Raw genomic sequence first — 12,368 nt, forward strand, 5'->3', positions numbered from 1 at the left:
TGCATTCTACCCAATTTAATTATATCTTTAGGTTTCAAAGTGCTAATATGAAATAAATTTTCCTGGTTGACCCCAAATCAAATAAAAGTACAAACAAAAACAATTTTTGGAGATGCCTATGTTTTGGGATTATTAAAGCTGCAATCAACAATTTACTTCTAGAACTTTAGTTTATACTATGCCATAAATTAATTTCAATGAACATTATTTAAATTCTCAAAGCATAAATAATTACCACCAATACTGTAAACTGTACTTCATAAGATTTACAAAGATTTGAGTGCCTCCAATCTGCTCATCTTTAGAAAGGGAAACATATTCCAAACACTCTGTAAAACACTCCTAAGATGTACTTATCAGCAAGAACACTGAAATTACATTATAGCAAAACATTACATATATTTATTACAGAATTTTTCAAAAATAATCTACATTATGAAAACTGACTAGTTTTATGCATTTTAAGTATAGTTTCTTGGAAATTATTTTGGACACAAAGCATTTAAAACATAAAACCTTGCTTAACAAAGTATCAGTCTATTTTGGTGTGAACATTTCTTGATAGATTCAAAATATTTTTCTTTTGAAGATTATACTTGTAAATCTACACTCTCTGTTCAACTTATCACTATCTAAACAAGGTGGAGATGTTCAAACTGACCCACAGAATGCAGTATGCCTAAAAGAGGCAAAACAAGTACTTTCAAGACATAACAGGCAATTATATCTTACTATGCTGCCCCCAAATTCAAATATATTGTAGACAGTAACAAATACAGATGAAATGTTTTGTGTAAAGCTCAAACCTTTAGCATCTAACAAGTGCACTCTAGTTCCAGCATCCATGAAAGGAATACATCATCCACTAACAAATGCAGAGATGAGTAAGTGCTCCTCCCCTCTCCCGGCACCACACTCTCCGGACCTGTGCTGCTCTTAGCAGGAAACGTCACAGGAAAAGTGGGTCCTCAGTCCCATCAGCCCACCTTCCCTGGAAATTGTCATGATGCACACTACCAACACAGTGTTTAAGAAAATCGAGTCAATACATCTCATATTCACACTTTACAGAGACAGAGACGGGTGGGGGTGGGGGCAAGACAGGACAAAAAGCCATTGGAAGTTATGTACTGGTTCTACACCAACCTGTTGATTACAAACTGGACGTGTTTGGTGCCAGCACAACTTAAACAAAGTAAAAATCCACAACAAACAAACCCAACATTACAATTACGATTAAACAAACAAAACAAAAAACCTTAAAGGAAAAACAAGGTCCAAGATATCAAGACCTTTAGAGAATTTCTTAAAAAGAAAAAATTCATTTATTTAAACAGTATGTAATTTTATTTCCTCTTAAAAACAGCATAAGCAATTAAATGTCTTCTCATAAAATTTTGAGTCATCCAAAATGGCTCAGTCTCTGTATAAAACTGTTAACACTCAACAGTTCACTTAGTGCCACACGGCGTCCTTCTGCTCCACTGCCTGCAGTTGAAACAAAAGCAGCCAGACAAGTTCCCTCTGAATTCATTTGATTTTGAGAGAACTAACGACTGAGAACAGAACATATACAAGTTAACTTTGTAAAGTTAAAGGTGACTTTAATCTCTAATCTACTAATGGCACTATGGGCAAAATATAGGGTACAGTATAACTTTTATCTTGGTTGACATACTAAAATTCCTTAGTCACTTTAAAAATGATCCAAACAATTGTCTTAGGGAAACTGTTTTGAAAATGCATCTAATTTATACTGCTTCATAAACAGAAAATTACTCTTCTTTAAAAAAAAAAAGGAATGATTTTTTAAAAACATTAAGAGAATAAGAAAGACACATGATAGTGGCACTCTGGGTGCAAGGACACCAAGAAGCAGTGCTTGGGCCTGGCGAGCAAGCCCAGGACCCGTGAGCATGTTCCAGAATGTGCTATCCAACGCTTCACAACGAGGAAAAGCCACAGCTCATACAAAAGCATTTCCATAAAATTCTCACAAATGTTAGTTTTTTAAAAATATAAAAGATGCACAGATTTTCTCTGCATGCACAGGCAGTGCTCGGTGAGAACAAATTTAGGCAGGCACAGTGGAGACAGAACAGAAAATGTCTCAGAAAGGACTTAGAAGCTGTACCTAAGCAGCTGTAATTTTTTTTAACATAAAACTTAAAGACTTAAAAATACCAGAATGTACATATGTCAACTGTCATCTTCAGTCCATTAAATGCCTACAGATCAGCTTATCTGTCCTGGTAGAAAGTTTCCATAGAAATTCAGGAATTCATACATAAGTTGCCTCTGGTCCAAGAAAATATCCCAAGGTCTAAGCAAACTTACATTTAAAGAGTAATGTTCTCAATTTAAAAATAAAGTAGTACAAAAGGGCTAACAAAACCCCAACAGTGCAAATCACTGCAGAGAAAGTCTGATGCAACTTTGTTACCAGCTGGCCTTCAGAACACATAGGACACAGGTTAAAAAAAATTAGCCTTAGTTTACAATACAACTGTTTTCAATTTTGCTTTTTTTTTTTTTTAGTACAAAACTTCATAAATCAGGTCTTCTGTGGATCATATACAATCATAAAGGCTAAATTCAAATTCTACATTTTACAAACAAGTCTGAAAAAAGAGGGAGTAAAGTCTGGAAGAACGGTCTCTGATGTTACTACTGGCCTCAGAAAACAGTGCTGTGGATTTCTGTGCAAACAGCACACTGCTCACACATCTTCCTATTTCAAGGCATGACAAAACACATTGGAGAGAAGAAACAGGAAAATTACTTGTAACAAATTAAAAGGTGTAAACACACCAGTCCCTGTCTAGCAGTATATAAAGTACACTGGGCTCAGAATTTGTCTGTTGCTAGCACCTGGCTTTCATACTATACCCTTTATCAAATAACCAGACTGAAAATTCAAATGATCATTGAGAAAAATCCCTAGTGGCCATACCTCACTCCCCTATATTCAGATTTTCACGAGTTTACAAGTAAATCTGAGGTCCTCTGAAAGTACATGACTACCTCCTGCCAGGAAGGTGAATGCCATTAACTTGGGGCAGGAAAGGCAGTAAGAGCTCCAATTGTGCAAAAAGTGAGAAGTGGTCAGAGGGAATAAGTGGATGTGGGCAGCCGCTGATGTTATTCTCGACTAGCCAATGGTGATCCAGAGGTCCCAGGATGGCTAAAGTATTCAGCTGAGGTTTAGAATAGAAGATGTAGTCAATTATACCCTGGAAAACAACAATAAAAATGGTAAGCTCCAATCAAGGAAACACTGAAATAACAACTGTTTTCAAGATATAGCTTCAGACGTTTTATTTCGTAAACAAAAGCAATTTGCTAAGTTGAAGAAACGACAGTATGCGCAACACATGTAGCCCTACATAAGAAAAACAGAAAACAGAAAGAGTCAAATTGTGCAAAACCAACCAGTCCTGGATAGATAAGCTCTCTCCTAACAACCTACAAGCAACCATGTTCTCCTTGCCACCTGGCTAGCTCCTTACCAAGCACCAAACCCTCCTAAGTCCTGCAGTCACCCCTTCACCTCCAATACTGTTCTTTTCCCTTGCTAATGTTAAAGTATAGGGACATACTCATTTATATTGTTGAGACTGACTATAATCTTCTTAAATGTGCCCCCCAAAGGTCCAGATGTTAAAGGCTTGGTACCCCAGGCAGTGCTGCCGGGAGATGCCAAGAACCTTCAGGGAGGTCTTTAGGTCACTAGAAATACACTGTCGAATAGGATTATGAGACCCTAACTCTTCCTCTTCCTTTCTCCATGTTTTCTTACTGGCAGCCAAGGTGAGCAATCTGCTCTATCAGATGTCCTCACTATGACACTCTTTCCCAATACAGAGAGAGGCCCACAGCCACAGTACAACTTGATTATGTACAAAAACCTTCAAAAAGAAGAGCTAAAATAAACCTTAAAAAAAAAAAAAAGTAACAACCCCAAGCGTTTTATCACAGTAACAGGAAGTTACCTGATCCAAGGTTCGCTTTTTACATGAAGTGTGCTGCTGCACACTTGTAATGCCATCACTTAGGAAGCTAAGAGGAGGAAGAATCTGAGGCAACTGTGGGCTGTGTAGTGTGACCCTGCCTCAAACAAAAACAAGATGTCTTTCCCACTCCGTCAGAGCTGCCCGAGTGCAGACCTATGTCCATTTTGTGTATCTTCAGCACTACTAGGTAACATGGCACACAGGAGTGAATATGCCGGTTTGGGGGCTCGCCTCCATTAGCTTCACCCTCCTCTCTCATGTGTTCAGCTAAGGACAGTAAAGCATATTCAAGTGTTTTCTTCCCATCTCAGTTAAACAAACAAACAAAAAACAAAACAAAAATGTCTTCTCTACTTTGGTCACCACCCTTGTCTTCCCAATAATCAACCTGCCTGTGAATATAAACCATCAGCAGTACTAAAATGATAATTATTGAGAAAAGGTGTCCATGCTGCAAGCTATTAGCTGTATAATAGAGCAACTGTGTAATAGAACACATAACATACTTTCAAAACCAAGACTAGGGACAAGCTTAAGAACACTTGCCTAGTAAATTTGAGACCCTGCATTCAATTCCCTGCACAGAACACACACACACACACACACACACACAATGTTTAAAAGTGGCTACGGTAATCCACCTTTTGGCATTCAAAGGCATTTCAGTTAAAGTGTGACAGAAGAACACAAAGTACATACTACAGTATATGGCTTTTAGTGACCAGTATTTAAGAAATAAATGTCAAAAAGAGCAAAGAATAACCAAGGGCTGCCTTGCAGCCACCTTTCACCTGACTTTTACTCTGGAGACCATTCTGCTAGGTTATCTAGAAAGACTGACACCAATCTCGTCTGTGCTTGTCTCCAGAAGAGTGACTCTTGCTGCTCAGTTCCAGTCAGAGCATACACTGGTATTTAAGACTTAAGAAGCTACAAGACATGCTGATAAAAATGAGGCTGTGAAAGCTCACCTTGAAATCAAATGTATAATTGGTGTAAGGCATCAGGCCATTCTCATAGGCACTCTTTAACTTGAAACCATGAGTGATCCTTCCATTGGTCATCCCATTCTTCCCATTGCAGCTGAAGTTTGTGAGACTTTCATTGTACCTCAGTTCCTTGAAGTCTTTATGATTTGTTTCCACCCCACCGGTGCTCAGATACTCAACAACACCTAAACAAACAGAAATGCACTGACATTTGTCAAATATACCACACAGAAAACAAAATTCGTAATTTGTCATCATCTGTCCAAATTCAGCCTTATGAAATTATAATACCCAAATATTTTACATTTTAGTTTGTTTAAAACTATCTGACAAATAGATGTGTCTTCCCAAATCCTTCTATGGTTAAATCAAACAAATGACTAGAATATTCCCGCTTAACTTCAGACTTAAGAGAAGATCACAATCAAAATAGTATACAGGTTCCCTCATGTCCTCAACTATCCACAGGGCTACGCAACCTGACTCGGGGTTTTACGTGTCATCTTTTTTTTTTTAAAGATTTATTTATTGTTATATGTAAGTATACTGTAGCTGTCTTCAGACACACCAGAAGAGGGCGTCAGATCTCATTACAGATGGTTGTGAGCCACCATGTGGTTGCTGGGATTTAAACTCAAGACCTTTGGAAGAGCTGTCAGTGCTCTTAACCATTGAGCCACCTCTCGAGCCCTTTATGTGTCATCTTATTATCCCACCAAACTGTGGAACAGAATGTCATCAAGTTAAAGAGCAACTTCACTATTTTCTTAAACTCTTAATCATAAAGTAGGCTCTACAAGCATATTTTAACCTTCCCATCCCTCATTCCCTCCAATATTTTGCAATTAGAGTGTGGAGCAGCATATGGAGCTCTAAGAATCCCCACTCTTCAGCAGCAAGGATCCCAGACTGCTTAAGGACTTGATGGCACAGGGCTAAAGGACTAGAGTTCTCAGGCACTTTTTGTTGCCCATGAAAACAAAATTTAAGTTTCTTCCTCATGGCTCTGTTAATAATAGTAATAATAATAATAATAATAATAATAATAATAATGTATTATCATACTTGACAACTATCAATATAGTTATACATGCATACTGTCCGATGAGAAAATGAACAGAGCTGGAACACAGTGAACTGTCTAGTTTGCTACTAAAAGGGATCGGGTTTATTCTCTGTGCTACTTATCCAGAGGAAGTATTTAATAAGATCAGGCTTTCAGAGTCCTACTTAATGACAAAAAAAATCAAGATCAAGGGTCTTGTTCTTTTTTGTTGTATCATATAAAACAAAGATTATCTTTATGATAAAAGGTCTTAATTTCTAAGATATACTTTTTATAAAAGTCATCAGAAGAAACAAAATTTGGGATTCTGTAAGTTAGTCAAATATAACTGTGGTCATAGTTTACCACCAGCTAGAATCCCAAAGAAGTTATCTTTACAGCTTCTAAACAGTCTGGATTATAAATGTCTCAGGGAAATTAAAACAAAACAAAACCTGTTTCTAACAAGCCATTTCAAGTCATCAGCCTGGAATCTGGGGGGATGGTGACACGTGTCCTGTGGTTATACCTACTTAGAAAGATTTCTTGAGTTTAAAAACCAGCCTCAAAAAAAAAGGGGGGTAGGGGGTGAGGAGTCAGGGAAGGGGAGATCACAGAGAGAATGAATGAGCAGCACCTATCATCACTTCCATAGGTTTCTATACCACTACTTCAGAATGCCCTTTCCCTGTTGCCCATCTTATAGAAAAAAAATTGTAAAACCTGTACACAGCTGCCACTACAAAATGAATTTTCTTTTAGACTAAATTCTGAATTATCAAAAAACAAACAAACAAACAAACAAACAAAACATAATAGGCTGCTGAGACGGCTCAGCAGGTGAAGGTGCTTGTCCCAAAAGCCTGATCACCCGAGTTCTACCTTCAGAGCCCGTGTAGTGGCGGATGGCAGGATTAACTGCATAAAGCTGTTCTTTGATCCTTATGAAAACCTGGACACACACATGCACTTGTGCACAGATATGCACATAGGTTCTTTATATATAAAAAAAAATCTGTAAATCAAAAAGTAGCCATTCCATAGAAAATATTACTTTTCTCACCAGAGTCTGGCAAAGAATTCAGATCTGCACATAACACAAGAGGAATAGTTCCACATTCTCCCAATACGCTGGACTTGAGGCTCCGAGAGGCTTTATCAATAATATTCTTCACTTCTGAGAGGAACATCATAGTTTGTACCAACTTCACGTCTGAGTACTCAGGGTCCCAATGCATATGAGCATTAGCCACGAGAATAAGTTGTTTTTCTGTTCCCAGATGTGGTTTTCCAGCTATAATAGATTAAAAATAAAACAGACATAACCTGCTCATTGGTCTACAGCTTCTTACAGTGTCTGAAAACAAATGAAATTTCAGAAGATAATCTAACGTATCTAACAATTTCCTACCCAATCACTGAATCTGATACACAACAAAGCTAAGAACTGATTTCTACATTAGTTTGATACTTCCAGCACTAATGCCTACCTAGATAGACAGCTCATGCCAGCTATTTTTTGAAGTACTAAATCCAGTCTCTCATATTAAATCTAAATTTTCTTAGATATGCACTTTTTACCAGTTATAAATTCTTTGGCCTGTTTATTTCCTCAGAACTGGAGAATGAACACAGATCTTGTGTAGACTCTGCAAATACTAGCATTGGGACATGATCCTCAGTCACTAGATGTTATCTTTAAATTAAATATCCCAAATTCCACAACAAAGAATGGAAAAGAATTCAGATCTGTCCATTCCACAAGCAGAATTTGAGGCTCTAAGAGGCTTTATCAATATTCTTCACTTCTGAGAGGAACATCCTAGTTTGCAGCAACTTCAGTGATGGAAGTTTCGGTTGTCAGGGTATACAACCCTCTTAACTTTTAAAAGTAGTCAACCTTCCCCAAACTCAAGACCCTTAGCATAATTACTGACTCATAAAAAGTTAGCTTTACCAAACACCCTCGCTGATAAGAAATCATGGGCGCTTATGAATTCTTATCCCTGAGCAGCTGTGTCAATTACTATCTACCTCAGTGTCTTAAAACATCTTTGTTCTTTATGCCTTCTCAAGGTTATGATTTTTTGGGGCAACAAATTTCTCATCTTTTAGCCTTGTGATAGAGAAAATGATATATGATATTTAGAAAAGACAAATAGTCAGGTGTTGGACCAGCCTATTAAACACAGAGATTTCTGTTTTGAAGGTATCTACTTGGAACTATTAAATTTGGGAAGACGGGAGTGTCAATTTTACAGGCAGTGAAGCCATCACTCACATGACATTTCAATCAATTCCTTTCGAAGTTCTAGCAGTACTGCAACTCCAATGTTATCCTTTGTCATGACTCTGTTCAACATGGCTTCAGACCCTTCTGAATTCGCCATTGCTAGCTGATTAAATTCAACTGTGTGTTTCTGAACCAAAGTGAATCTGAAACAAAGCATAAACATGGGATCGGGAGTAAGACATTAGCTCTGAGGGAAGAGTCTTTCTCTAAAACTTTATTACCAGATACAAAAATCACTTCAGTCACATTGTGGAAAATTCTCCACAGTACCAAGCTCCCCAAATTCACTTAAGGCTGTTTCCAGCCTAACCTGGCTTGTCTTGTGTTACTGAGATTGAACTCACCGTGCATGTTAGGCAAATTCTCTAACACTGGTATATATCCCCAGACTCTAAACACTGACGTATATTCCTACATCTTAAGAGTTGCTTTCAGTTTGTTACAGATCTACAGATAAGACCTGGAAATACCTTTACAACTTAGCACGGTATAGCTGGTCATCTTTACCATCACTGCTGAAATATTTCATCTCATAATTTTTAAACAATTATCTTCCCAAAACATAGCTTTCCAAGAGGGAAGATTACTTGCGAAATATTTCAATTAACAGCAGAATAAAATCCCTAGTAAACCACCCAAAGAAACAGCAGTACTCTCAATATGCCCCCAAAACAAGTTATTTAAAAAACAAAACAAAAACCAAGACCCTTTATTTTTAAATAGTCATGTTTTCGTCAATAATATAGCACTTCTTTTCTCTTATTTATCAGTAAGTTGCTACACCCTTAGCCCCACCCTGCAAATACTGAGGACACTATCCTACTTTTTAAGAAATCAGCTTAGGCTTACTTTTCCGTCTTGAAGAATATTGCACAGCCATCAACATGCTTCCGTTCTTGTTCAGACATAGTCCGAGCTCGAGACTTTGGACTAAAGAATCCATTATAGCCACGTTCTTTCAGTTCTACCAGAAAAAAACTGTAATACTGCTCTGTTTCAACTTCCTGAAAAATCATAACCAGCAAAGTTACTTCAAAGATAAAGATCTGACCTATACACCCCATATGTATAGCCTGAAGTAATATTTTTCAACAGACCAAGTTATAGATTAAAGAATGGAACATCTTCAAAATGTAATTTATCTAAAACTAAAGACTTTACTGTATCAGTTGCCAATGCTAGTTCTTTATAGACTAGAAGCAAAATGAAAGCATAGAGCTGGAGAGATAGATGGCTCTGGTTTAGAACACTGACTGCTCTTCCAGAGGTCCTGAGTTCAATTCCCAGCAACCACATGGTGGCTCATGATCATCTGTAATGGGATCCGATGTCCTCTTCTGGTGTGTCTGAAGACAGTGAAAGTGTACTCATATTTATAAAATAAACAAATAAATAGTTCCTTTAAAAAAAGAAAGACATGTTCACCTACACATGTATATTCATGTCTTAGAGCTGATGGAACAAGGACCACACAAGAAGGAACTGCAGATGTCACAGATTGTAATTCTAGACCCAGAAAAAGAAAGCAAACTGACCAACACTGTATTACTTATTGTAAGATTTGGGCAAAAAAGCCTAGTTACTGTGCAGACAGTCCAATCTTTTCCCACTTCACCATAATTTCCTAGTAACAGTGCTGGTAAAGTGAGAATATATCGAGACAATGGCACAACTTCAGTAACTTTGCCACCCAATTCCAATGCAGTACAAAGGAACACTGGACAAGGGAGGGAAGGTCCTACCAATGAATGTTTAAAACCTAACTGAACCCATTTGTTTTATTTGACACCACAGAAGGATGCACAGCAGGACAGTTGACTTTTCTCACAATCACCCAAACCAGAAAAAGCCAGGATTTTAAGGGCCGCTGAAGCTGGCATTTCAAATATATCAGCATAATATATTCAAGTGTAATTGCTTCTTATTTTGTCCTGGTTTGGAGGGTCATGTAACTTAAGAGTCTTCTATATGTCTTACCTGAAGACTTATAATATCAGCATTGCAGCTCAAAATTTCTTGAATAATGGCCTTTTTCCTGTAGTCCCAATTTAGTGCCCATGATGGACAGTAGCCGTATAACTGCCGGGTCGCATATTTATCACAAAGAACATTATAGCACATGACAGAAAACAAGGCTGTAGGAAAGATAACTTATTCACACACGTGGCAGAAAAAACAACCATATTTATTTCAGCAATAGTCCTCACTATGTTAAGTCAGACTTAACCACTCAACATACAGTCACTGAAAAGCTATTACTCAAGAAAAATAAATGATGTAAAGGTAGATGAACCAAATAGGATACAATGTGCTTATTATCTATAGAACCTAAAAACTGGACAAACCAAGACTCCTTATTTCTTCTATGCCACTAACTGTAAATGCAGAATACAGAAACTTGACACGCAGTTTCCTTAACAGGCTCCCCAATTTTCTTTTCCCTATAGACTAACTGCAGACTAGCTTGGAGACTGTATGTGAGTTTGGCTTCAGAACACTAAAACAGAATGAGTAAGTAACAGCAAATCACAGGGGTTACTTCTGGCTTCTTGGGGCAGGCAAAAGTCTTTCATAATAATCTATAGAACAGCACTCTCTTAGACACATAGACTAAGAAATATTTTATTTCTAAGAAAATTTTGTCTTGGCTACAAGAGGAATGGCAATGGTAGACTGGGCTGACACAGGGCTACAACAAAAGCCCAAACAATTTAACTATCTATGAAGTAAAATAATGCAAAGTGCCATGAAACAAAGTAGCCTGTGTCTTAATCCACTCACAAGGTCAGGCACGTCATCAGCCAAATGCTGTTAAACAGACTCTGAGAACTAAACTCTTCCCATAAAACTCAGGTTGAAAAGACAGTAAAGGCCATCAGTTCCACTTCCCTCTCATGTAAGAAAGCTATCGTTCATTTCCCTACTATTAAGCACCTTTAGAACCATCAGCACATGGAAACCTCCAATGGAGAAAGATGGGACTCTGACTGATACAAAAGGTCAAGAGCCGGAGGTGGCTAAGTTTTCTCTTATAGGGGCTGACTTGGACAGGTACCGTGGGATATTTAGCTGTGTCCCTGACTTCAATCCTATTTCTCCATATTGTATTTCTCCCAGGTTTGACAATCAGAATGGCCAAGAGTGACTGATACATGTCTGTAGGGGGTGGTTCTGATGCTCTGAATGGCAAGTAATGCTGAGGGTCCTGTTCCCCAATTGGTTCTTGATCAATCAATAAAGATGCTAGCAGCCAATGGCTGGGCAGAAGAGGCGGCGCTTCCAGTTACCCACAGGCAGGCTAGCAGTGGCCAGAAGAGGAAAGGCATTCAGGACTCATATTTCATTCGGTAGGACAAAGAGCCACCAGCTATGTGAGATCTTGGGTGGAGTGGCCATTGGCCCCTTCCCCAACTGAGCCTGGGATAGCAGGCAGGAGACTAGAAACATAACTAAGCTGAGGGCAGATTTAGGGTGCTGAGCAAGGAGTAAACAACTGGGCAACTAAGCTGAGGGAAGAATTAGAGGTGTTGAACTGGGAGTAAAGATAAGGGCATGTTAGCCGCGAGAGGCTTAGAAGTGTCCAGCCACTGAGCTAAAAAAAGCACAGTAAAAATAAGCTTGTGTGTGTGTGTGTCTTTCATCTGCGATCCAGGGTGACTCCTGGAGTATGCACATGTGTCCAACCAGGAGTACGTAGCGGTGTAGCAAAAACTCTACACATGTCCTCCAAAGACAAATTGCTTCCTGGTTAAGAAGCAATGCACTACAGAACTAAATCTTTATCATTATTTCCCGAATCTAATCAACTTATAAAAACCTTTAAATCAACCTTAAATATTGTTCATAATTTGAAGCACTGTCAACAATACTTTTAGGTTTATCAAGACCTGATAAAAAAAATTATTTTTAAAAAACAGGGCTACCGCCGGGCGGTGGTAGCACACGCCTTTAATCCCAGCACTTGGGAGGCAGAGGCAGGCGGATTTCTGAGTTCGAGGCCAGCCTGGTCTACAGAGTGAGTTCCAGGA

The 12,368-nt window shown here is 38.3% G+C and overlaps 1 protein-coding gene across 2 annotated transcripts in view; it reads right to left on the reverse strand.

Moving 5' to 3' along the window:
* Positions 1 to 379: 379 nt before the first annotated feature.
* Cnot6 (CCR4-NOT transcription complex subunit 6) overlaps positions 380 to 12,368 on the reverse strand; it is a 41,049-nt gene continuing 29,060 nt past the window's right edge. For both annotated transcript variants that reach the window (XM_021177137.1, XM_021177136.1), the window contains exons 7-12: positions 10,318 to 10,475; positions 9,190 to 9,344; positions 8,329 to 8,483; positions 7,111 to 7,341; positions 4,985 to 5,187; positions 380 to 3,233 (exon numbers count right to left, since the gene is read on the reverse strand). In XM_021177137.1, coding sequence (XP_021032796.1) covers positions 3,021 to 3,233; positions 4,985 to 5,187; positions 7,111 to 7,341; positions 8,329 to 8,483; positions 9,190 to 9,344; positions 10,318 to 10,475 — 1,115 coding nt within the window. In that variant the 3' untranslated portion in view covers positions 380 to 3,020. The remainder of the gene's footprint in view (positions 3,234 to 4,984; positions 5,188 to 7,110; positions 7,342 to 8,328; positions 8,484 to 9,189; positions 9,345 to 10,317; positions 10,476 to 12,368) is intronic.

The sequence above is a fragment of the Mus caroli genome, chromosome 11 (genome assembly GCF_900094665.2).
Source record: "Mus caroli chromosome 11, CAROLI_EIJ_v1.1, whole genome shotgun sequence".
NCBI lineage: Eukaryota > Metazoa > Chordata > Mammalia > Rodentia > Muridae > Mus > Mus caroli.